This window comes from Parus major, chromosome 2, assembly GCF_001522545.3.
Source record: "Parus major isolate Abel chromosome 2, Parus_major1.1, whole genome shotgun sequence".
NCBI lineage: Eukaryota > Metazoa > Chordata > Aves > Passeriformes > Paridae > Parus > Parus major.
In genome coordinates, this window is record NC_031769.1 from 65,031,482 (window position 1) to 65,058,639 (window position 27,158).

The 27,158-nt window shown below is 40.7% G+C and overlaps 1 protein-coding gene across 3 annotated transcripts in view; it reads right to left on the minus strand.

Moving 5' to 3' along the window:
• Positions 1-247: 247 nt before the first annotated feature.
• DSP (desmoplakin) overlaps positions 248-27,158 on the minus strand; it is a 39,331-nt gene continuing 12,420 nt past the window's right edge. Inside the window, exons 5-24 of one of the 3 annotated variants that reach the window (XM_015619770.3) lie at positions 25,096-25,224; positions 23,897-23,947; positions 22,731-22,892; positions 21,694-21,798; positions 20,417-20,512; positions 20,078-20,203; positions 19,099-19,251; positions 17,858-18,012; positions 17,331-17,457; positions 16,560-16,764; positions 15,835-16,052; positions 14,934-15,100; positions 14,484-14,622; positions 12,256-12,449; positions 11,249-11,411; positions 10,575-10,658; positions 9,562-9,669; positions 8,826-8,924; positions 7,478-7,975; positions 248-4,152 (exon numbers count right to left, since the gene is read on the minus strand). In XM_015619770.3, the coding sequence (XP_015475256.1) occupies positions 958-4,152; positions 7,478-7,975; positions 8,826-8,924; positions 9,562-9,669; positions 10,575-10,658; positions 11,249-11,411; positions 12,256-12,449; positions 14,484-14,622; positions 14,934-15,100; positions 15,835-16,052; positions 16,560-16,764; positions 17,331-17,457; positions 17,858-18,012; positions 19,099-19,251; positions 20,078-20,203; positions 20,417-20,512; positions 21,694-21,798; positions 22,731-22,892; positions 23,897-23,947; positions 25,096-25,224 (6,174 nt within the window). In that variant the 3' untranslated portion in view covers positions 248-957. Of the gene's footprint in view, positions 4,153-5,683; positions 7,976-8,825; positions 8,925-9,561; positions 9,670-10,574; positions 10,659-11,248; positions 11,412-12,255; positions 12,450-14,483; positions 14,623-14,933; positions 15,101-15,834; positions 16,053-16,559; positions 16,765-17,330; positions 17,458-17,857; positions 18,013-19,098; positions 19,252-20,077; positions 20,204-20,416; positions 20,513-21,693; positions 21,799-22,730; positions 22,893-23,896; positions 23,948-25,095; positions 25,225-27,158 lie in introns of all 3 variants that reach the window. The other 2 variants (XM_015619769.3, XM_015619767.1) reach the window with 2 other exon arrangements.

Consider the following 27,158-nt stretch of genomic DNA (forward strand, 5'->3'; position numbering starts at 1 on the left):
TATAAACAAGTGTGCAAACAGGCATTCTGCTTCTGGGGCATAGCTTCCATTATTGGTGCTATTTTCATTTTCCTACTGAAAAATCAGAATCAGAAGTCCTTATTCATAAAAGTGACAGCTCAGCATCATGAAATGTAATGTGCCTGCACACTTTTTACAACAAAGCCAACGACTGCTTCTTTTTAAAATGGTTTTAACTTGCACTTCCAAGAATGCCCACAGATAAAATTATTAAGTACACACCAAACACTTTAAAACTTCAGAAGTTTATTGTCCAGAATAGCTCACATGGTACAGTCAGATTTTTTTATTTTATTTTCTGTGTTACAGGGAAATCAAGCAAAACAGTAGAAAATGTATATGGGTTAACAGTAAAACAAAAGCGCAGCCTAACAATAGCCCTTTACATCCACCAAGTTATGCTTCAGAAAATGGCTAGCCAAACATAAAGAAGTAAAACATCTGAAAGACAGTTTCATGTTTATGGTATAGATCCTAAACCAGTATTAAGGGCATTTTCTGTCCATATTGTTAATATATTTTTTTTTCATAATAGCAAATTGGAAAAGGTCTATGTGGATAAAAAGTTACCTACTGCAAGACTTTCAAACCTCAGTTATCACCTTATAGGTTGATAGTTACGGATAACAGGAGAAGGCATATGACACAGTATTTAAAATATACAGAGACCTATCGCAATCCAAAGACTAAAAGGAAATTGGAACTGATACTCAAAATTCACAAATATTACTTTTGCATTCCCTAATCTATATTCTATAAGCTTGCATTCAAGCATTTTACAGCTTTCTCAGAAGAAAAGTGTAACACACCCAGAAAAGACTTCAAGGCTTTGCTTTGAGTTACTTTGTTGGTGGGTTTTTTTTTTTTTCCTTTAGTAAACGGAATATAGGATAATCTAAATGATAATAAAATGCAGACACATTCCCTCCCTTGTTATTAGCGCCCAATAGACCCACTGCTGAAGGCTGAGTATGAGTAAGAATACGAAGAACTTGCTGAGGCATCAAAGCTTCCTCTCCTAGACCCACTGCGTGAGCCTGAACGTGAGCCAGAGCGAGAGCCAGAGCGAGAGCCAGGTGCCGAGGAGACATTGTAGGGACTGGATATGCCTTTAGAGGAAACAGAGGCTGCTTCCAACAGTTTAAGCCCAGTGATGTCTTCCACCATTGACCGGTTCATTGCATCTTTGTAGGATATTTTCAGCTTGGTCTTGGGGCAGGTCAGAATTTTGGGATAACTGTTGGTGTCTTGTAATTTCTGGGCAGCACGACCGTCAATCAATCCATTCCTAATGGCTTCTTCAGTAGTTATTCTTCCACGCACTTCTGGGTCCACGAGACCTCCAGTGAGGTACTGGAATTCAAGGAACCGCTGCCCAGCCTCATAAGGCAGCCATTTTTCCTTCACTGCTTCAGCTGCTGACATCCTCTTTCGTCCGCCCTTTATGCCTTCGAACCCTATGAAGGCCTTCTGGGCTGGTTTGAGACGTGTGGCCATATCCTGATCGATGATGCCTTGGTTAGTGGCTTCCTGGAGCGATAGCCTCTGGCCAGTGGTAGGGCATATTATGCCGCCAGTACAGGCCTGGGCTTCAAGTAACCTCTGCCCAGTGATGCTATCCACGATGCCCCGCTGTATAGCTTCTGAAATGGAGATTTTCTCCAAGTTTTCCGTGTCAAATATGGCTGCAATAGGACTGCACTCATCTGGGGTCTCTGAGAAAGAACCGCTCCTGATCACTGAAGAAGAACTCCTGACACTCAGCACGGTGGGAGACCGAGTCACTGACTCATGCCGGAACACCTCGTCAGTGCCATTACGGCAGGAAATCATGTCTGCAAACTGGGTCAGGCTCAAGCTGCCAGAACGGTACTGGTCAAAAAACTTCCTCTCCACCAGGCCTTTATCAATGGCATCCTGGATGTCATACTGGCTACCTGTTTTTCTGTCGACAAGGACTACTCTGCTGCTGCCATCTGATCCTGTGATAGTTATTTCTTCCCACTCACACTCCTGCTCAGCTAGCTCTGTGTAGGTGTCATAATCTATGAGGCCTTTGCTGTATGCCTCCTGAACGGACATCTCCCGGTTTGTTTCTGGATCTACAATGACCACCCTGCGCTTCCTAAGGGTGTTCTTCTGTGAGGTGTGCACCACCTTCTTCTTCTCTCTCAGGGGCAGAAGGCAGAGACCCGTTGCATCATCCTTTATGCATCTTTCTTTCAGCTGCAAGTAGGTCAAATTTTCCTCTGTGTTGGGATCAAAGAACCCTTTGGTGTCATCACTTGGATCACTAAGGATCTGGTTGAGCTCCTCATTGAAGTAGCCACGCTTGTAGGCCGTCTCTACTGGCAAGCGGTAGCTCTCTTTGGGATCGATGATCCCTCCAGTAGCGATCTGGGCCTCCAGCAGGCGAATGCCATGGCCTCGCTCTATGAGCTCTTTGTTCATTGCTTGGAACAGAGAAATGATGTTTCCAGTTTCTGGATCTTTGTACCCAGTGACAGCTCTTTCAGCAGAGAGAAGCTTCTCTTTAAATTCAATTCCAACAAGGCCTCTTTTGTAAGCTTCCTCAACAGGCAGCCTCACATTGCTGACAGGATCCACTATGAACCCTGTGGCTGCCTGCGCTTCTAGGAGTTCAAGGGCTGTCCCTGGCCTAACCAAACCTATTTTCATAGCCTGGTAAATGCCAAGTTTCTCTTTAGTAGCCTCGTTGTAGATACCAGCAATACAGCTAGAGCCTTGAAGGAAATCAATAATTCTCTCACTCACTTCTTCCACTGTAATTGCACCTCTTTCCAAGTCATTTCTTGTTGATTCCTTAATTATTCCAGCCTCAAGCAGTGCATCTGCTGAGACAGGCTGCCTGATCCCTTGGAATGACATACTCCTCTTCTGCACTGGAAGGAGGAGCAGACCAGTGTGTGGTTCAATTCTGCATTTTTCCTTCAGCTGAATGTAAGTGACTGCCTTTTTGGTGGTGGGATCAATGAAGTTCTTTGTATTGCCTTGGCAGTTGTTTAACATCCTGTACAGGTCTTTGTCAATCAACCCACGAGATAAAGCTATCTCTTTGGGTAGGAAAACACTGTTGACAGGATCAACAATCCCTCCTACAGCCAGCTGGGCTTCAAGCAGACGAATTCCGGTTTCTCTGTCAACCAAGTTTTTCTTGATGGCTTCAGATACCGGCACAGTTTTGCCTGAGAAAGGATCCTTAAATCCTGTAATAGCCTTTTCTGCTGTATAGATCTGCTCTCTATCATCGAAGTCAATCAGATCTCTGGCGATAGCACTGTCCACTGTTAATATCTCATTTCGGTGTGGGTCTATCACACCTCCTGTTGCTGCCTGGGCTTCCAGGAGTAGGACTGCATTTTCTGCTGTTAGCAGCTGATTCCGTTTGGCCTCAACAAAAGAGTACTTCTGTCTGGGTGAAAGGGACACCCCTGCAATAGCACCTGCCCCTTTGAGGTAGGGTTCAATGTCAGCTGTGACCTCTTCCACCGACCTCTGCCCCTTCAGCAGTTTATCCAGTGTGAGTTTGTCTATCAGCTGACACTCATACAGCTGCATGGCTGTGATCTTCTTCCGCAGCCCACTGAACACCAGCTTGGAGGCATCGATACAGAAGTCTTCCTCGGTCTGTGTAGATCTGTGAGCCCCATATGGGCGCTGCTTGAGTTTCTCAATCTCTCTTTGCAGCCTGAGACGCTCTGACTCCAACTCTGACTGGTTTTTGACAGCGGTCTCTTCCAGTCTGCACCGGTATCTCTCCTCAATCCGTTTGATTTCCATCTGCAGCCTTTCAATCTCACTCCTCAGGCTGTTCTTCTCCCTCTCACTCTTCTCCCTCTCACACTGGATCTTCCTTATGGATTCCTCTGTTCGGGAGTGCTGGCTCTTCCACTGATTGAGGTCGTTCAGAATTTGTTGCTTCTCACTTTCCAGGCGTTGCTTCAAACGTGATTCTGACTCCAGGGTAACTTTCAAACGGTTCAGCTCCTCTTCTAATCGCTGCAGTCTGGCTTTGTCTTGCTCCAAAGCACTCATTTTTATCAGCAGGGTTTCTCTTTCTTGCATTATGTGACTATACTGATTTTTGGATTCTTGAATCCTACTGGATGCCTACAGTTGTGGAGGAGAAATAAACCAAGAAAGGATGGTTAGAGTTTGTGCTGGTTAGAGTTATGCCCTCTGCCACAATGCTCTCCAGCCTGTAATTTAACCTGCAGCAAGCTCCCACTGGAAAAAATTCTAGTCACAGCAGTGCCTTACCCAAGATTATGGGCACACATAAACCAGAGAAGGCACACTATCCCTTCACTTACTGTGTCTCCAGTACTGCCAGAGGCTCAAGAGACTTCATTCTGTTACCCACAGCCTCAATCTCCAGCTGACTTAGTTCTCTGTAACTTTTTGATACTTCTTACAGTACACTGACAAATACACAGAGCATTTAAGACTCGTAAATAGCCTGATGCTCAGCAGATGTCCTGGCAGTCCTACTAATCCAGGGGAATTTGCATCAGCTAAGGACTGGTCATGCATGGATAAAAAGGAAACATATGATTCAATTTGTGCTTTCCTATTAGTTTCACATGTCATTCCAAACAATTTTACCTGTGTTGCCTTCCCTTTTAATTCACGCAGTGTCTTCATATACGCATATGCACAAACACCCACAAGCATGCACATTTGTATGCAGAGCATATTAAACTGAATATAAGTTTATCTACTCGTAATACATGCATATATATATGTGTGTGTGCATATATATACATGCACAGGTGTTATATAATCCTAAATGTTAGTATTTTTTTCATATCAGTATTAGGATTTTTAGAATAAAGGATATGAGAAAAGAAATATAAGGGACAAGTCTAGGAAAAAAAACATTTTCACAAGTGCTCACTTGTGTATATTTAAAGACCAGATCCTTGTACAAGAAACCAGGCAGAAGAACAAAATATTAAAAATATTTTCTTTCACTTGTTTATGTTGTCACCTAAAATTTAAGAAATAAGGGCCAATAGTAAAATTTGCAAATGCCCTTAGTGACTTAGGAACATAAATCCCCAAAATAGTCCATGAAAGATAGGCTTTTAGTACCTTAGGTATAGCTGACAACATGACTTTTAATCCTCGCTTGGTGTCAACATCTTACCCAGCTAATCAGCACCTTGACAGCTTGTTGGTTCTGGGGTTTTTAGCCAGTTTAGTTTGTGATAGCACTCAGGTCATCCTGAAAAGACGGCTTTAACCCATCCTGGCTGAAACAGCCTGGGAAGCACACAGCCAGCAGGGAACTGTTAAAGCACAAGTGGTATTCCACGTGCTCCCATTTTTCCCTAGGATTGTTTGCTGGACACTGACACAGAACACAGATTTCTTCTGGGCCTGAGAACAAGACTCTCCTAGGTGATGAGAGCTTATGGCTCCCTAGAACAATTCCCAGGGAGTAAGGAGGCAAAGGAAGTGGCCAAATCCTGCCATTCTTATTTAAAACTTAACCAAGAGGAAGGGTCATAAAGGGGATGTTAGTCACAAGTACAGTGACTTCAAACAGCAAAGGGTGAATTAATTTGTTCAAATCGACACTGCAATTAATTATATATTTGAGAAACAGTAAAGCTGGGATCAAAATATGTGTGAATACCTCTAGAGCTTGCTTTTGGAATTTTTCAATTTCCTGTCTCAATTTTTCCCTTTCTTTCTGTAAATCATTAAGCAACCCCTGAAGTTCCAGGGTTTGCTTGCTGCTCATCTGAAGCTGATTCTTTAGTTCAGCAATGGTGGTATTTTTCTCATCAACTTCATTTCTGACCATTCTGAGGTCATCATACTCCAATCTAACATTTCGCAGCTCCTCCTCCAGTAACAAGTGTTCCTTGGTAAGGTTTTCGGTGAGAGACTGAAGCCTTTCGATCTCTATTTTGCACTCATTCAAGGCTTTGCTTTTTTCCTCAGAGGTTTTCTGTAAGTGCTCATATCGTAGGTGAGCCTGTTTCAATTGCTCCTGTTCTTGGACCAACTGACGACGTAAAGTTTCAATATCAGATGTGTATTTTCTTAACTCCTCCATGTATCTTTGCTTCTCTCTCACATGACCATCTAATACTTCTCTTTGGTGTCTAAGGTCATCTTCATTCCTCTTCTTTACAATAGATACTTCCTCTATCTGCTGTGTGAGATTAGTTATTTTAACCGATTGGTCTCTCAGAGATCTCCTCATGCCTTCTATTTCCTCCTCCAGTTTTTTCCTCCTGGATGTTTCCTCCATTAAGTTTTTGTTCTGTCTGCAAAGTTCCTCCTCCAGCTTATGTTTCTGGATCTGCAAGTCTTTTACAGTGCTCTGGAACTTTGCACTTTCTTGATCCCTGCCTTTTTTCTCTTGTGAAACTCTTTCATAGTCAATTTTCAGTCTGGCGAGTTCCTGCTCTTGGATCCTCAGCTTGTTAATTGTCTCCGTTGCACTTGTGTTTGCTTTCTGCAGGTCAAACTGGACTCTTTTCAACTGACTGTTCTCATCCTCCACTTCTTTCCTCTGACTTGTTTCTACATCCAACAACTTTCTCAGCCTTTCAATCTCTTTGTTTCTTTCCTTAATGGTTTTAGAAGCATCATCAAGTGACTGCTTGTACCGCATGCTTTCATCAGAGTGTCTCTGAATAACTTGTTTTAGCTCAATCTCCAGCTGCTGTTTCTTCTGAGAAAGCTCCGAGCCAGCTGCCTTCTGCTGCTGAGCATTCTCTTCTATTTTCCGTAGGTTATCTGTTGTCTGACTTATTGTATTCTTCAGTCTCCTAATTTCCTCACACAAATTCCTATTTTCTCTCATGGCATTATCAAGCTGTGTTCTATAATTATTTGTCTCCTCTTCCTTTTGCATGGTGACCTGGTGAATTGTGTTCTTTGTGATATTAATCTCAGTTTCATATTTGTTCTTTAAACTAATAATTTCCTCATCATAACTGTTTCTTACCTTAGCCAATTCATTTTCAAGTTCCCATCGGCTTTTAGCCTCTTCCTGAAGCTGAAGCTTTAGCCTTTCCAGCTCCTTAGTTTTATCCTGAATAGTTGAGGCAGCCTCCTCAAGAGCCTGCTTGTATCTCGAGTTATCTTCCCCACGAAGCTGAATGATCTGTTTCAGCTCCAGCTCTAACTGATGCTTCTGCTGTGACACCTCAGAACTGCAAGCCTTCTGCTGGAGAGCATCTTCTTCTGCCCTCCGCCGTTGGTCTGTTGTTTGCAGAATGGCATCGTTCAGCCTCACAATCTCATCCTTAAGGTCTCTGTTCTCTCTTGTCAGTCTGTCAACCTGGGCTCTGAGGCCTTTTGCATCATCATCTTTTTGTGCAGCTATCTGCTGGATTGTTGTCTTCTTAATATTAATTTCTGTTTCATACTTGTTCTTTAAATTACTCATCTCCTCGCTAAACTGGTTTCTTACCTTAGCCAGCTCATTTTCATACTCCCTCTTCCGTGTGCCTTCGTCCTGAAGAAGAACCCTTAATCTTTCTATCTCGTACTCCTTCTCCTTGATGACCTTCTCAGACTCTAACTTTTGCCAACCAAGGCTGTCTTTCTCATTTTGCCTTGTTTTTTGCAGTTGGTCATAGTCATTCTTCTGTTGCTCGTATCTATCCTCCAGCAACTTCCTTTTCCTTTTCTCATCTTCAGTCTCATACGTCAACCTGGTTATTCTGTCATTTAGATCCTTTATTTGGGCATAACATTTGTCTAGGTTTTGCTTAGCAGAATTTCCATCCATTTCAGCTTGTCTTTTCATTTCTTCCAAACTCATCAGCTTTGCCTTGAGCTGAGAAATGTCCATCTGGTACTTCTGCAGATTTTGCTCCAGGAATTTATGTTTGTTGCTTGTCTCTGAATTTGAATCCCTAGCAAGCCTGAGCTCTTCTTCCAGGAGTTCAATTTTGGTGTTTTTCATCTGCAACATGACAACAGAAAAACAAACAAACAGAAAAACTCCCATAAATATTTGTGACAACTGTTTCAAAATCATCACATGCAATAAAATATACATTTGTAACACTGACAACTTAAATTTTTTATTTTTTTTTTTTTGCTGATTCAATGAGAGATAAACCCCGTTTTTTATTTAATGTCACCAAGACAAATTCTGGAATCTTTGTTTATTCAGAGTCAAACTTTATTTGGAAATCAGCATATAATGACTTTCAGAGTGGAAAAGATACTTGATAGGGGGAGGGAGGTGCGTTACTGATAGTAAAATGTGCTGCAGCAGAAGTTCTCCAGTACAGTATGAAATTGCCACATTTAGAACCTCCCCAGTTTTCAAACAGGTGAAAATCACATTCCATATATGCAACTTCTTTAATGGGCCTCTCTGTTTCACTGAGCTGTATCAAATCAGAAGTTACTTCTTTTGAAACACTTTAGAATATGGTCTAAAATGAGGTGCCCTCAACCACGAAGAGCAAGTTTTCAGCATTAAGGTAGCTGTGCTATCACTGAAGTCAAGGCTGGGATGGGCAGGGAAGGATGGCTCATGTGCCTTGAGGAGAACCTCCTTAATTACCAAGGAGACCAGTTCTCTACCTCACTTCACACATAACCTTAGAGGTAACTTTGTAAAACACTGTACTCTTTTGCAAAAGATGCATGACACTTCTAATATGTCTCCTTTGTAGGACACCTCTGAGTTCTGGATATAGTTTTGTGACCTATTTTACACTGTACTTTCTGCCTCTGATCTGTGATAGTTTTCTAATTTGTGATAAAAATGAAAGCTACAGAAAATAAAAGAGTTAGAATACCTTCAAATCCTCCATGCTCTTTAACATTTCACTCAAGAATCTGTAATAATCTCCTGATCTTGTAAGAAGCTCTATATAGCGAGACTGAGCCTCATTAGCCTTGAAAAGAAACAAATTGTTAACAGCTTGTACTGGAGTTAGACATGAACATACCTCTGTTCAGACCATTTAAAGGATTCCAATCTACTTGAGCAAACTCATCACTTGACAAAGTAAAAAAGCAGATTCTCCTCCTCACAAATTCACACAACTTTCTGAGGACCCCAAAAGTGTAAATTCTTCCTTATGAAGAATCCACACCCTTTTTGGTTTTTTGGGATTATTTACCCCCAGTTGCTGATGTGATATTAAATTCAAGCTTTCATCCCCTGGTTCATCACACTCTTCCTGTGTGACAGTCACAAGTAACACAAGTTAGATATTTAATAGCAGTTAATTCCCAGGTTGAAAGTGATTAAACTACATGGGGCATGAATCTACCTTTCTCACAGTATGTATGCAGTGGACACTGCATAGGAATGAGGTAAATTCCTGAGGGCTAATCTAATGTCTAAACAAGCCCAGGTCTGATTTTACAGCACAATGACTATTCTACACTAATTTGTTGTGCTCATGTGCTTAGCCCACATTACCAGTGATGGTGCTAAGTAATAAAATACAGCTGGGTATGACTCACAAGTGCTCACACAGACAAACAAATGTATTCAAAAGATTGAAGGGGAGGAAAGAAAGGTACCTCTTGTAGAATCAGCACTGCAGGAGACTGAACCACACTCTTCTTGATAGGTATGTTGAGCAATGTTTCTAATCCCGAACTGTAGGAAGCAACTTGTAGTTCATAATCCTGAAAAACAAGTCAAAAAGCAAGACCCATTTAGAAGCTGCCAAAGAATTCTCTGTGAATCTATGTCATAAAATGCAAGTTTTTTGTTTTGTTTTTTGTTTTGCTTCCTTAATGAAAAGCTATATTTTTTCCTTGTTTGTATTTCTGACCATGTACAGATGATCCTCTGTCATAAAAAGAAGTTCAAGTACCCCTGTGGAGATTCATGGAGGAGAATGACAAGGGAAAAAGACAAAAAACATTTTAAAAAAACAAGACAACAGTTTCTGTAAGCTGAGGGCTACATGGAGATGAAAAAGATTCATGGGAGTAACTGGTCTAAGTACTGTTATCCACCAAAACTTCATCAGAAATAACAGTCTCTGGAGCTCTCTTGTATCACATACACCATGTCACATATATAGCAAAATTTTTGTCACAGAGAGCAAGACTGATCTGGAGAAAGAATGGATATAGAAGTGACATAAAAATGTAAGGACCACAAAACCATTCCCTCTGTGTGTTACTGGTTTTCATGGCTATTGCACACCATTCCTCCTGCTAATATGAATTTGTTTTGCCTCCTAAATCAGGTCCTAATCAGACCTAATTCATTCAGTACCAATATGTTCTTGACTTCCTTATGTTTTTAACATGGGAACTGGAAAGTTTGGTCTGACTAGAAGGAGGCTTTGATTCACCTGAAGAGAAGCTCTCATTGGTATCTGCTGCATGATCCCATAGTCTTCAGGTGGCAAGTACACAAATTGCTTTCATTGTGTTTAGTACTAAGAAGTACTTCACCCCAGCAATTTCTGTGCACACACATCAGGGAGCTGACTTTTCACCCGTCAGCAGAGCAGAGACAATGGGATGTGCCTGACCATGAAAAACCACACCCCACAAAAATGCTGAGATCCAAGTACCTTAATTGCAGCTGAGCACTGATCTGCATGCTTGAGGAGCTCCTCGACTTTGTCTCGCTTCCCACAGATTTCACTGTGCAAGTTCTGTCAAGAGAAAAGTGAGCGGTGAAACACTCCTGCAAGATTTACCAGTATTTCCTCCTGTACACGCTGCCTCCATCAGAAAGCACCTGCAGCTGGAGACAACTGCAGCCCCTGAGGCTGAGACATGAAATGACCTGTAGCTGGGCAGTTTCTACAACAGCAAGCTCTTTGGGCATAAGAACACCCAGCAATTGAAAAACCCCCAGAGCTGGGGGCAGGCAGAATTCCTTGACTTTCGCTTAGATGTATTTACTTGATTTTTATTTTTGTGCTCTAATTTGTCCCATAAGCTGCACCATCTTACAGTCCTTTGAATTAATTCAAAGCTGATGTGTAAAAGTGTCAGTGAATGTGTAGGAGCCAAACACAGTCTTGTTCATAATCTGTTGCAGTGCTGACAGAAAGTAATGAGGACAGTAATATTTCCTCCCTCCTGCCTTCTACATATGTGGTGTTTTTTGGTAGCTTGCATACTTTATAATTCAAAACAGGCCACTATATTGCAGACTGCATTGATCCTGACATTTTCTGTACAGCAAAAGAATTTAAAATCCAGATAACTGAAGACAACTCATTCAGGTGCTGCATACCTTCTGATCGTGTAGGTATCTCATGATAGTGTTGGAATCACACAGCTTCGTGGACTCAATAGAATCCTGCCGGCGCTTGGCATCACAGATCCACTTGCACAGAGCCTGGTAGAGATCTCGGTAGGTTTTCAGCTGTTTGATCTGCCTTTCTAAATCCCATGATCTAGAAAGAAAAAGGCAAAACCTGTCAAAATGGAAAGTGCATTCTCTTTCTACACAGTTTTCAGAAATAAGACACAGCGTAAAACTATGGGAAGCTCTGAAAAGAAGATTCTGAACAAAAAATTTAAAGAAATGAGAATTGTCTTGGTTATTAGTCACCCAATAGGGGGTTTTAATACCTCACTTTTGAGTAACTCTGTAATACACAGAGGTTGAGCCTTCCTGTCAAAGTCAGGGACTAATAAAATATGCAGATTATTATGCAGCGATAAAAATCAAGTTCACTGACTTCAGTACTCTTGTTTCTCAATTGAAGAGCCAGCAACCAGTTAGGACAACATTTGTCCTCAGATAAAAACAAAATAAAACAAACTAAAACAAGCTATACCCCAACCTCCACCTCTCCCCCTCAAACAATCAGAATATGCCTTCAGCTCATGATTCAGATTCAAGGTTTGATTTTGTTACTCAATTCTTAGTGTCAGTTTTTTAACCCTCAGGTGCTGAGGAATAAGTATGGTTGCTTTTTTGAGGGGAAAATGATGCCTGGAAGAACTTAATCCAAGAACATTAGTAAGAATTAAAAAATAAAAACAATCAGAACAACTCTTTAGCACACTCTTTGCATGGCTAACTACATTTTTTGGCTTGGTCTTACACAATTCCTTTTGAAGTATGTTCAACCTATTCACAATTGCTCGAGTCTTACTGCCCTGAAGTCACCATTTGTCCCTTGGAAGCAAAGACTGGTGCACATCAGTTCTCTTAGCCTTCACTGTTAAGATGATCTTGGTAGCAATAGCAGTAACAGCAATAAGGAAAACGCTATGAAAACATGAACAAACCTGTTATCTATCTGCTTATCAGCCCTCTGCCAGCGGTCTATCAGCTGGGTAACTTTGTCACAGTACTTTCCAATGTCCATGTCATACAGGGTGTATGACTGGCAAGACTGTGAGTGAATCTGAAGTGTTCTCTGCAGCTCATTTTCCAAGGTATTCAGTAATGACTTCTTCATATTTAGGTCTGCTTTCATTTTCTGGAGAAAAGAACAAAATGTTGTTATTTAATTTACTCTTGAGAAGATACTGATATTTAACCAGTTTAACACCATGCACATTATGTTGGGATCTAAAGGTGTTGTTTTTAACTCCATAACGTATCTATAGTGATGTCAGCTGACTTAAACAATTTAAAGTGAAACACCTATTTTGGTAAATAGTTTGGCTTAAAAATGTGTTTAGGGTTAGACTAAATAATTTGCTAAACCAAAGCACTCTGCTATTATATGCTGAAGCAAACATTTCAGTTTCTCAGAACTCTGCAGAGCAGTTACCAGAGCAGAACAAGAGTCTTGCTTGTTCCTAGAAACAACTGACTAGAAAATGCCACTGAAGTATAAAAGATTCTTGCAATTGCAACAGCTGTGAAATCAAACCTCAGGAGCAGCATATCCAGTTTTTAAACACCTAAAAATCTGCACAGATTGTTTTTTTCCCTCTACTTACATTTTTATAAAATATCTTCCATAGAGGTATTTCTTCACACACACACACACACACACACACACACATATTTTGGTACACATACTCACATATATGGGCATCACCAAATGGAATATACAGCACAGGCAGTGTCTGCCTTGCATCCCCCATTCTTGGGGATGGCCACAGCCTAAAGTGTTATGCTCAAGCTTTTTTTGTTGGAGGGTTTGTTGTTTTTTTTTTCGTGTGTAGTTCAAATTTACACCATCTAAGAACAACTCCCAGCAACTGAACTGCAGCTCTCATTTGACATGATAAAAAGGTAATTGGGTTGTGCTCCATTTGCACCACCCACACACTTTTTCCCTACTAAAGGTAAGAACAGAAAATAATGAAAGAGTTCTTGTGCTCTCAAATGCATTCAGTGCACAAAAGGACCAGCAGATAAAGGTGGATTAAAGACTGGATCTGCAAGACAACTTTGTGCTCAGCAAAGCAGTTATTTCCCTTTTCCCCTTGTACAGGCTGGATACTTTTCACCCTAGGATTTGACACAGACTCTGTAGCAAAACCAGGACATTCAATAACACTCGAATTTACTTGTTACACCTAGAGGACAACAAGGGCAATTAACAAGCCTGTATGCAAGAAAGGAAATACTGCCTTCAAATCCACATTCATCAGTGATATAAAATAAACACAGATAATAGTGCACAGAAATGGGTTACAGAAACCTTCCATGCATCTGTGTTTGCTGCAGGAGCAGCAACAACCAGGGGGTGGAGGAAGTAATAGCCTGTACATTACTTTCAATAATTTCATTGAATCACAGTTTCCTGAGTTGGAAATTACCCACAAGGACCATTGAGTCCAATTCCTGGCCTTGCACAGGAGACCCAAGAGTCACACTACATTACTGAGAGCATTGTCTAAAAGTTTCTTGACTTCTGTCAGGCTTGATGCTGTGACCACTTCCCTGGGGAGCCTGTTCCAGTGCCCAACCCACTTCCAGGTGAAGAACCTTTTCCTGATATCCAACCTAAACTTTCCCTACCACAGCTCCTTCCTCTTCCCTTGAGTCCTGTAACTAATCACCACAGAGAAGAGATCAGTGTCTGCCCCTCCTCTTTCCCTTGTGAAGGAGCTGTAACTGAAATGAGGTCTCCCCTCAGTCTTCTCTTTCAGGCTGAACAGTGACCACAGAGCCGCTCCTCATACAGCTTCCCCAAACCCTTTCACCATTCTCACAGCCCTCCTTTGGATGCTATCTAATAACTTTATGTATTTTTTATATTGTGGCACCCAAAACTGCACACAGAACTCAAGGGGAGGCTGCACCAGTGCAGAGCAGAGCAGGACTATCCCCTCCCCTGACCAACCAGCATTACTGTGCCTGATGGACAATTGTATGTCAATATATAAATATATATATTTATATTATATATAAATATATATATATATATATATATATATATAATAAAATACAACAGGTTCAACATTTCTATCTCCTGTGGTTTTGGAAGCTCAATAGATCAGTGCTGGCAGTTACAAATGTTGTTTTGCTGTGTCCTTGGATTTTGGCCCCTCACCTTCAGACAAGCCCGATAAGCCTCTGCTTTATCAAGATCCAAAGGAACAGTCTCCTCTTCAGACAGTCTGACTTCAAAAACTCTGATCACATCTTCTGTTTGCAGAATAACCTGGAGCAGACACCTCAGTGCATTCAAGCTAAAAAAAATGATACAAGGCAAATCCATTATGGACTAAGGAAGGAACAGTGATATTTTTAATTAATTGCAGATGATTGTCTAAAGAGAATAGGTAACACAAGAAATTTCTGTGATACCCATGCTTCTCACTTGCTTTTTTAAAGTGTTCCAGAAAAGAGAAGAAATTCACATAAGTGTCTGTTTCTATCAACATGTACACAATTTGCAGAGAAGGTGTAATTTTACACTGCTGGTAACAAAAGGCAGATTTCTGGACTAAGAATTATAGGAGGAAGTGAATATTTATTGTTACAGCCTCAATTTACTTACCTGTCTAAGTAGCCAGCAGAAACACCATTAATATTTTCCAGTTTTTGAAAGAGGGCATTTATCTCTGATTGCAAGTACACATACTTCTCACAGCCTCTGAAGTTAGGCAGCAAGTCCTTATGCTTATTGAGGGTTTCAGCCATTATTTGAGAGTCGTTCTGCACACCCTAAGGAAAAAGAGAATGCCTGGTTTACACTTTTTTCGTTGGCTGAATGATCATTCTATTCTATATTCATATGAAAGTGGTCTCCTTATCCAAGCAGTCTGCTCTTACATAACCAGCTTGACTGAGGACTGAAGAAGTGGCTGAGCTTGCTTTCTTCAGGGCAAGCACTGTTGATCACTTTCTTTTTTGTCCAAATAGGTCATATGTCTTTTTGAGCATCTCCACTCCAAAACTCAACTCTGACATGCCAAGGTCCTTCTGCTTTTGAGACCTTTGCAACCTCATTGCACTGTGGAAATTTCTCTTATGTTGAACCTGTTACCTTTTTGCATCAATCTTCTCTCCATGGTCTCCTACAAATCTAAAAAGCTAGGAGAGGGATAGTAAGTCTCGTGCATCCAGTCTCTCTCCCACAGACAGCATTTTACAGGTAGATGGTTAAGTGTCCTTGGAAAAGGATTCTAATGGCACTTTACTCTGGGTGAGACTTAACATGAACTCACAGTCACCTGACATCAGTCTTTCTGTATTCCTTGCCTGGCAGAATTTTATTTCAAAAATTCAGGAGTAAAATTTTTCTACCCACAAGGTAAATTCTAATCCAAATCATTATGGTTAGCTCCCAACTGAGAATTTTCTGCACAGGATGTGTGTCTTTCCCAGCTGATCATAAACAACTGCAGCACAGTGTCATACAGAGCTTTAAATGCTCAAGGACAAACATCCACAGTTACCTCTAAGTCCTTTATTCTGACTGAAAAGTCGTGCATAGCCCCTTGATCCACTCCAAGAGGAGCTCTTTGAACCATCTGAATCTCAGAAGCTTCAATCTGACGCCGAAGTTTCTGAAGCTCCATCAGCAGCCAGGCTTCCTGCTTCTCATGTTCTCGGTTTCTCTCATTAACAATAATGGTGTTTGAGGAACCCACAGAACAGCTCTCAGTTGGGACCACTGTAAAATCAATTGGGTAAGCATCAACTGCCAGAGAACTGAGCAGGAACATGTAGGAAGCCAAGGCAGTGCCCAAGTGATTCAAGCACTGAGTTAATCTGCAGAACTGAGAATGGGTGGAAGATCTGGGCCCTCATGCAGCTGTTTCAGGGAATGAAATGTCTCCTTCACAAAAATATAAACTTGCTTCCTAAAATGCAGCAGTGAGATTTTGCTTCCTAATAACAGAAAAACATATCAGATGGACTAAATTCCTATCATTGTCCCAGCAAGTTCCATGAATTTTGGAGCACTATTCCCAGATTCCCACCAAAGGAAGAAAGAACAAAATCTTCCCCTGTGCATGGCCAGTTTTGTTATGTTGGGAGACAGCAGAACAGTTGTTGAACATATTCCCATTCATGTTGAAGGGAGCACTCTCACACAAAAAATAATGTACCACCCACCACCTCTGGACAAAGAAACCCCAGCAATCCAAACTGTACCAAAGCCAAGAAAACAACAAACCTGGCTGTGGCTGTCGTGGTTGATTAGGCAGCTGTATGATCAAGGTTTGGTAGTGCTTCTGAGCATCCGTGAACTGAGTCTGGATCTTTCGCTTGTCTTCATCACCAAACATCTCTGAGCCTTGGCTGTTCCTGAGGAATTCTTGATAATGGATCTCCAGGTCAGTTATTATTTTTTGGTAATCTTCCTTACGCATTGTTTTCAGCTGAAATAAGGAAGAAGGGAATTTTGAAATAAAAGGGGAAAAAAAAACAATTGGGGAAGTTTTATGATTAATTAATCATTAAGAAACAAACTAATAAACCTACAAAAAACCCACAGTAATCACACTTTGGAATAAATCCTAACTAGGCTGCCTCTAAAAGTATAGTGCTGAGTACCATCTGAGTTATTCAATCACTGTTACCATCATTTCATACCTTAAGAGCAGTTTGAAATTCTACCTCTTACTCTGTTTATCCATGCCCTTGTACATTGGGAACAAGTACAGCAAGTATGTAATAAATTCTCTTAGCTAATCTTCCTGCTTATCTGCATTGTGTTTGAGTAGGAAAGCACTTTGTCTCTCCTTTAATAAAATTACAACTTCTATATGTGTGAGGTTTTGTGCAACCTAGCAAAAGGAAGGCTCATGGTTTTGTAAAACATACATGTGCACAGGATACTGTGCACAGGATACTGCAGGGTCTGCTTGGGACAGCAGACATCAGGTCATGGACGGTCTGAATCAGGTCATCTCTGGTCTGCAGGAAAGGCCAACTGGTGTCTTACCTTGGCAATAGTCATGGCTCTGATTTTCTCAATGTCAATCATGCAGTAATGCCAGGACACCAGGCTCTTCATGTTGATATACAGCTGGTTCCACAAAGCTAAAATAGCTTCATAGTATTGCTCAATTCTGGCATGAGAGAAAAAAAATAGGCATGATCAAAATGCATCTGTCCTTGTAGCACAGCTACAAAACATCCCAAGAAACATCCACCAGATGTGGAGTGTGTTCAGGCTCATTCTCTACTTGAAAAAATCTTGGAAATTAATTTATACATGACTTTCATTAGTACAGATGAGGAAAAACCCCGTAGACATTAAAATTTAAAATTTCTAGGCCCCAACCTAGATCCCAGCAAGTTTCAAAAAAGTGAGTTTCTTCAAGTCAAGTGTCTTGTCCTTAATACCCCACCTTTAGGGGCAGGGGGAGTGAACTCTGATCAAGGCACAGGACATATTTTGTGACTGGTTTCTATTTTGCTTGAGCTCTAATCCCAGTGGCAAGTGTCCAAACTCAGGCAGAAACTCACTTGGAAGCAAGATCCACTGCCAGTGGATTGGGGGGTGGTATGATAAGACTGACAGACGGCACCAGCATATCCACTCCTCCAGGGCCGGTCACCAGCCACTTGCTGCGCTCATTGTTGTCCTTCAGGATACATTCATCTCCTTTGCGCACCGTTTTCTGTAAGGGATGCAGAACATCTTTCCTTAATTAAGTAACGTGGGGATTCCAGGAGAGACAGACAAGGAAGATAGTCCTAAATCACAGAAGCAGGAGTGCTTCCCAGCTGCTGGGCCTGGGTGTGCATCTCAGCTTCATATTGGGGCAGTAGATCAGTACAGATCAACCCCTTCTCCCTGAATCTGGTTTCCACATAAAGAAAACCCAAGAAAGCCCAAGAGTGAGCCAGGGAACACTCTGAGCAGTTGCCAGTCTGGTGGATCATCAGACCTGGGGCTTGCCCCAGCAAAGACTGAATGTGGACACATGGCCCGGTAAGCTATGCAACCATGCATGGCTTTAAGCCAGTGAGCTGAAGGCATGAGGATATTTGGTGCTGCATCCATATTTGCAAAGGGACTGGGACTGAGTGTGGCAGAGCCAGATTCACCAGCTCCAAATGCCAGAAATCCTGACACCAGGCAGCCATGGGTGTGGCCATGGTGCAGGAAAAAGTGCATAAGCAGAAAGCATACCTAAGTTTACTGTTAAGGAAAAAATACAGAAATAAACCCAAGCAGCCTCAGTACTGAGGAAGAAGGAAAAAAAAAATCACCATTTATTTCATTGCCCATCCAGAAAAGAAATGGGAATACCAATGAATAACTGTATATTCCTGACTTTTGTTAGATGAATTGTTCACCTAAGGATCCAGAGAGGCACTGGAAAATTGAGCAGTCACCAAAAAAAAAGGTGTGGATGCTGAGAGGCATCTGTACAACAATTTCAATCCTATTATCAACAAGACTTTTATGTTCTAATTTGGAATATGAGTATTGCTATTTAATACTATTTCTAGATTTTATATAATAAAATACTATTTAATAGATTAATAGTAGTAATTTTGACTCGATTTATTAACCAGTAAGAACCTACTTGTTTATTCATAATGGCAAGAAAGGCAGAGCTTCTTCTGCCAAAGAAATTCAAGCTGATCAAAAGCAGATAAAGGGGTTACACCTATCAGCTCAATGGTTTGCTCACTAAGTAATTTGCAATGTTCTAGTTTACATGATGTTCATTCTCAGCCAAAAAGGGATACAATACCAGATCCTGTTTGTAGTCACACAGAGCCTTGAGGATAATGGGCTTGTTACTTCGATAGTCTGGGTTACGTGGCTTCAGCTGAACAATCTTCCTGGATTTATTCACCAAACTCTGCACTTGCCTCTTGTACTCAAGAATTCTCTCTCGTTCATTCTGCAAAGATTAATTATAGTTACAAGTTTATTCTAAAAAGAAAAGGCATCTAGTTCCTACTATTTTATTAAGAGCAGGATAAATCTGGAGTTTATAGTCGGCAAAACTTACTTTAGCTCCAGTGGGATAAAGTCTTTGGCCTACAATGCAAAACTTCAATTTTAAAAAGAGTAGAAAAACATCTAACTAAGTATCTTTCCAGCTCTGCAAAGATGCAAAGTTTGCAAAACTTTTGCAAACTTTTTGCTGTTTGAAAAACAGCAGGTTTTTCATACAGATATTCAATGTGGTTAAAGTGGTGTTTAAAAAACACAGGCAAAAATTGAAAGAATCTAACGAAATGAATACTAACAAAAAAGGGAAGAATTACACTTTCAAACCTGACTTCATCAATTTTACAACACTGACCATTTTTTCTCCAACTTGGGACTGTAGTGCTTAATTCATGATAAGAAAACAAGCTAAAAAAGCTGACTTCTATCCTTTCAAAGAGATTACAGTTATAGAGTGACATGATGAATCATTTATCAAATGCATTTATCCTTTGAGTTAAAATCTATTCTACCACCTAAATAAATATAAATAAAATTAAAAGGAATAAAAAGGAATAAAAGTATTCTTTTTTTTTTTTTTTTTCATTTGTTAGCATGTCAGAAACTTGGGAATTTGTTGGACTCATTCCAGACTTAAAAATATAATGGTCTCAAGTTCATACAGTAATGTACTTAAACATTGCAGTGCACTTGGTTTTACATTTGGTATCTAAAGAGGGCAGCTGATTTCCCAGAAAAGCAGAACATAACCTGTCAGGCAAGTGTGGCAGTACCTCCAGCTCTTTGATCTGCTCCAGCAAAGTCTGCAGTGACATGCTCTTATCACAGATGAACTTCTTTCTGATAGAGTCTTGTAAGTTTTTCAGGTAGCACTCTGTGGCTTGGGCCTCTTCAAAGAACTGTGGGAGAAAAGTTGTGAATTTGGCTGTGTGTAGCTCTTAAAACTGTCTGCTAAAAATTTATGGACTCCTTTAATAAGAAATCCCAGTTTACCTCCAGCACAGTGGTAGAATTTGTAAGATGGCAACAGTGTACTATGCACAATAAATATATCTTTGATGGGATTCACACTCTTTTTAAAAGTAGTGTAAATTCTCCACATCACTACTCACCTGAAAGTAAGCTGCATTCTCCTTCAGATGAACATCGATACATTTGGTGATCTGAAGAATCCAGCTCCACTGTGTTTGCAATGTATCCATGTAGGCCTAAGGAAAACAGTAATATACAGAATTCAGGCCACCACACTGATCTCTCTCCCACACCTAGACGCAAGCAAAATCATCTACGCTCCACACAAATACAAGTGAAAAATCTGCTAAAACAAATCCGTGCACACCAGAGCAGTGTAATTCATGAAAATGGTTTCACAACTTCTAAGCACCCACCTAACTGAAATGAGTTAAATATCTGCTTGTGAGAAACAAAGAGAAATCTGAATTTGTTTGATCAATATAAACCTCCAGGTGTGTTAACAAAAAGGGGCAAAATGTGCAAACAGTAGTGCAAATAAAGTATTTCAACTGCAAATGGCCATGTTCTCCTTCTTTCAGAGAACACCTCCAAACATGATATTTTATGCTGGTTGTTTTTAGATTCAAAGTACTCAAGCAGCCATAATGTATATTCTTTAAAGAAACTACACACAACTTTCATTTTACTGCTGGAGCTTAAAAGAATCTTTCCTTCAAGAGAGAAACTGACTACAGGAGAAATAGGATTTTACAGAATATGGTAACAGTTAACCAAGTAAACACACTGAAAGGCAGAAAGGTTTCTTTTTTTTTTTTTTTCCTTTTAGCTTCTTCAGTTGCAGAGTTCTTATGCACTCTTGAAACTGCAACAACTACAGCATTTCCTAAGAAAATGAAGTCTTCCAAATTGTTGCAGCCTTTTCAACTAAAAAGTAAGCGTACCTGTGAAAGCAAAAGTATCTTTGCTGAGCTGTAGAAAGGCACTATAAATTTCAGCTGCAGAAAGTATTTACACCTGGATAAAACATAAACCCTCAACAAAGGGTGTGGCTTTTTTCAAAACATGCTTACTAAGATGGCAGAACAGCAATGACATGCCTTCCTACTATAAATTCTGCTGCACTGTAGTCAGCCCAAAGGAGATACAGCAATCTCAACACACTCAGGTAACTCCCTAAGTTTAGAATTAATTTTTACTTACATCCGTCACCATGCAGTTGTTAATGGCCAGGTTTGTAGAGGAAGGTAGTAACATTTATTAGAGCAGTTCATACATCTGGGTAAAATGGACATGATTTTGGGCAGGCAAACCCTTCTTGAGCCCAAATGCAGCACTTTTTACATGAACTTTCACTGAGAACTTTTCCCATGTAGCAACTAAATGAACAAGTGAAATCGCACTAAGTCTAACTCACCTCGATTTTGTCTGAAGCAGGATGCTGATTGAGCACTAGCTGGTCACTTTCTTGTTTTAGCTTGTTGAGTTCTTTTTCTTTAACCTCCAGTTCACTCATACGTTTCTAAATAACCAAAACACAGCATTAAACAAACTCCAAAGGTACACTGCACAGGATGACTTGCTTAAAATTTCCCAGATAGATGTGATAATGTAAAACTCTCGCCTCTAACATTATCAAGTGTTTCCATTAGATGTACTGAAGTTAATTATTAAGACAGCAGAATCAAAGAAGGTGCAATCATCTCAATTTCAGTGTCTAGGCTTGCTGTTTCAGCAAGCAAAGCACACAAAGTTCCACCGTTTTTAAGAATGATGGAAGCAAAAATGACTGCATCTGGCAACATCCAGAACAACTGAACTAAAGAAATAGGCATCTCCATAATACTGTGAACTTTCATTCCTTTTTCAATTTGGCAGTCAGCACCAATTCTAGTTAAACAAACACATGCTCCACTTCCCTACACACCCACAGACAACAAGGAGCAGGGCAAACTACATCTCACTGTGCACGCACTGTGCTGCTGGCAGAACCATCAGAGGAAGAGAGCATAGCTCTACTTACTGGTGGCAGATAATCAGGGCCAAACACAGAGACCTCTGGCCCCTGCATAGTCCCAACAGGGAGAATTAAAACTGCTTGATTTAAGCCCCCTTAGTTTGGCATGCCAGCACAATGACTGTGTGCACAAGCTGTAGGTGGTCGCTGGCCTGTAGTGGAATATACCAAGAAGGCCACATTCCAAGGTCAAAATAAACTATGATAACTCACTGAATGGGAGCAAAATCCTCCAAAAAATGTCCTGTCCTGACTCAAAAGTCATTAGTCAAAAGTTATTACACAGTACTTTATTGAAAACGGTTGATGAAAACCCCCAGGAACTTCAAAAGAGAGAAGAAACACCCGGTGATGAGTCTCTCCAAAGAGAGGCTGTTCCTCCCTGACTATTCCAAGAGAGGGTCAACAGAAAGCACGGGGAGGTTGAGCTATCTTACAGAGAAGGACTCCTGCTTCCTGGCAATATCAGTATTCCTGTCACTCCAGTCATAGAGGAGCTCCTCTTCCTCACAGTCATTGATCCACATGATCTCTCTGCTGGTGGCCTGGATGAGGTTCTGGAATTGGCGAAGCTGATCCATTCTCTCAAAGGAATATTTCTGCAAGGAAGTACAGAAGTGAGATGGTATAAACACATAAATGCCTTAGCTGGGTGGAGGAAGGGAAGCCAATAGCACAGCATGGTTTTTTGGTTGTTTTTGTTTTTAATGAAATACCAGTAAAACCCACATGTCTGTAAAACCTGTTGCAATGGACTGCAGATGTGCCTGGGTTTATCGAACCATGAAACCTGTTGGCAAGGGACAGTGGACAACGTGTCAGGATTTATAGAACAATGGGAACCCAATGTCAGCAGCTTCTCAAAGTTATTTCAAGCACATGTGCAGCAGACATGTAGGCAGGCAAGCAAAAAAAGCAAAAAAAATGTATGGAGGGGAGTACAAGAAATGTCTGAATATTTAACATCATTTTTACTTGCATTTTCTGCTCATCTTGATGTTATAGCATCATCTTATGCACAGTTGATACTTCATGAAAAAATTCTTTGTCTTCACATCAAAATACACATCCTGTTGCTTGAAATCTGATTTGCCAGGAATCTGATTCTGATCCCAAGTGTTAAATAAACCATTTGCAAAGGATTCTCGCTGTGTTTTAGATGAAGATCCGCAGCAGGGAAGATGCACAGCCCTACACAGAATTTGGTTCTAGTCCCACCTTTGAATAACTTTTTAAGCTTCATATACAGCCAAATTTCATCACTACATTTACTCCCATTAAGGAAGTAGAATTCTACTCTTCACCTGCTTAGTGACCAACTCCCTTCACCAGGTGCAAACTAGAAACTTCCTTGTCTGAATAAGTCAATTACACACCAGGCAATGAATTCATCTCAAGTCCATGACTCAATAAGAATCTTTCAGAAACTACAAAGCATTTTCATTTTCATTATTTTAAATAATTCTATTCAGCATTTCAGTGCTGAATAATATTATTTAAATGTGCCTCTGTCACTCTGTCAAAACCTGAAGTGTCCCTTGGCAATCATGCAGGTGTTAATAAGGAAAACAGGGTCTAAGAAATGACCACATTCCATGCTTACCAGCAGGCCTTCATATTCTTCCTCCAGCTGATGAACAGCAGCCTTCTCCCGCTGGAACAGAGACAGCAAAATACTTAGTGAGCCTTTTACAAGTTGCCTATTTGCTGGTATTTCCTTTACAGTGTCAATATCATAATAATTGCAGGTGGTAACTTGCAAATGCCTGCAGTAGACATCTGTCAATAGCAGATTTGCTCCCCTGGATGACTCAGGAAGTATAAAACCACGGCTTGGAAAAACTTACCCTATGCTCAGGGATGCTTTGTATACAACCAAGTCTGCACATAATCTGTAATACCAAAACAGCACTCGAAACTGGACTTCTTTCTGCACCAAACTCCTAGATCAGTCCTAGAGCTAGCTTTGGAGATTATGAACTAGTATAAATTACGATGTGAGCAGACAGCTCCAGTCTTCATCCTCATTTCTATGGTTGAGAATCTGCCCAGTCTTGGAACTGGTATTCCACAGGGCTGATTATCACATTTCCTATTTGAAGCAGGAGGGAAAAGAGAGTAAAATCCTTTTCACTCCTCAGGTTCAGGTTGAGAGATCAGGGCTCCAGAACAGACTACCTTTTCTTTAGATTGAGCTCTCTCCTCCCAGTTAGGAGAAAAGCTGAATGGAAATAAAAAAAGCTTTGTCTCTCCTATACCTAACTGCTGGGCTGATAGGAGAGGAAGTTAATACTGCATTTTCAGTCACTTCTGTAGTCCAGTCCCAAAATTCAGAGATCAAAAGAAGTCTCAGAGGAAAAATAAAGAAAAGTAGTATCAACACTTAAGAAAAGCTTAAATCATAGCACAGAATTTGGTCATTTTTCACAGAAAAAAAACCCTGATGGCTCAAGGCTGCATCTGAGCACCCACCTGATTCTTCCACCTTGTCAATATACTGAGACAGCAAATGAGAATAATCATTCTTGGTCATTTGTCTCACAAATAATATGGCAATATTTATTTGCCAGCCTTGGTGCACAACAAAAAGCTAAATAGCTACTAAATTTTTATTTTAAAACTCTGAGGAAAGAAAGGAAGCACAAAATTATCAAGGAATTAAGGGCTGAAAGTTGCTATCATGACACCAGTCTTTTCTGAAGAGAGGATGAACTTTTCAACATTCCTTTTCTGTAGTGGAACACCAGTAAGCCAATGCTGTATACCTAGACCAAGCAATGTGTAAGGGAGGACAGTAATTACCAGATCTGTTTTGACTTTGTCCAGGTGCCAACGATAGTCTCCGATGGCATTGTGAGTTCTCCTGTGCTCAGCAATTTGTTGTTCAATGGATGCTGCCTCGAACCCCCACTTTACTTGCTCCATTTCAACCTAGGAACAAGAAACAGGACTGGTACTTTCATTTCCAAGGTTACTGCCAAAATTGAAGCATAAAGGAATTGAACTGAAGGAAACAGAGTATGCGGTAGAGAGTAAAACTGAAATAAAGAGAAGATCAGGATAGTGGGTTACAGTTTCTTTAAATTGACAACAATTAAACTGTGTGAGAGGCTCCCAAAGCAGAAGAAAGGAAAAATAGGAAAAATATTTCAGTTGTTTATAGTTACACTAGATGAAGCAGACTCAGTAGTGTATTTTCATCTGGTTTACTTTGGACCAAACTGTTATTTTATGTTCTACAGTAAAATTACTTTCTTATCACTCTGAAAACAAACCATGACTTTATCAAACAATGCTATTCATGCAATTCATGTAAAAATGCCCAGTTAAGTTCTATAGCCCAGTACACCAGACTTCCATTTTCATTTTGCTCATGTAAACTTCAACAACCTCAGTTAAATGCAGTTACGCTAAAAAAAAACTCCAGAAGATAAAATTAAATTATTAGAAAACATGTTGTTTGTCTTGCATTTTGGCAACATTCATTGTAGGATGCCAAGTGAAAATGTCTAGAAACAGCCTTGAAAAACAGTAATACGCCTGCTAATCACTAACCCAAAAACTGACTGCAGTTCCTTGTTTCATTTTTTTCAAATACTAAAAGCCACCTAACTTTAAACTCATCTCCTCAAACTCCAAATCCTCTTTTATGCTGCAAAGACACACTACAGCTCTGTCTGAATGCCTGTCTGTGTACATGCCCAGTAAAGAAACAGGTATCCTAATCTTGGGTTGGGACTGAATTTGGTAATTACCAGCCTGGAGTCAGATCGCTATGAGTCAACAGATGACAATAAAGCTAGAACTCAAGCGTAGGGGTTCAAAGGCAGTGCTGAAAACGATCCAAGAAACAAAACCATTTTTCATTCAGCCATTTAAGTTAGAGGACTTTGACCCTTCTCGTTATATTTAAACAGTCTAAAGAGACTGTAGCAACAGTGGCAATCGTGGCTGGCTGCCATGTGCAAACAAAGGCTGTTGGGATTTCACTGCACTTTCCCCAGTTCTGCACTGGAAATTTGACCAGCCCTCTCTACCACCTGATTCTCCTGCCAGCAAACCATCAAGACAAAAACCAGAAAAACAGCAAGAACTGCAGCTGCTCAGAACTTTTTCCCACATCTCTCACCACATTACTAGGGGAAACATTATCTTAGTCTCAATGTGAGCAAGTAAAGGGACACAGCAAGGCACAACGGAAAGAAGCAAGTGGCAAGTTCAAAATAAATTTTCCCAGTGAGGTAAGTGCTTACTGGCCCCACCTCAGCTTTGCTGTAGGGATGAAGGGGAAGAGAGAGAGCCTTTTACTTTCACAGGAGGTTTAGTGTGGGAACACAGCTATGAAGCACTTGCTTATGCTCCCTGTGTTTAGCGAGGGGTGTCTGAGCAGGGCGTCACGTGGTGTCTTTGCGAGGTGCAGCCTGTTCACCATCTTTCATCGCTGGAAGCATGCCCAGAGTCTGTCTAACATCACTCCTCAAGCCATGGCAGCTCTGACAATCAGCCTCCTCTCCCACAGCATGTGTAGGGCAATAATGTTGGCTGTTACTGTCCAGGCACAATGCTTACACACACTGCCACTCAGAGAGTGCATCTCCACTTCCCCTTCCTCCTCTAAAGCATGCCACAATGAAAGACTAGATTATAAGTAGGGCTCACTTAAAAATACTGCAACTCTACAAAGCCCTACCCTCCTCATTTGGTTTGCATAAGAACCACCTGGCAAATGCCATATGCAGATAGTAATGACAGAATCGCAAAGCAACAACCTAATAAAAATAGATTAAAAAAATGCAATTTCAATTTACAAGGATTGTGCAAAGTGTGAATTCAGCCACCTTGTTCCATCCTCCCTACCTGTCTCT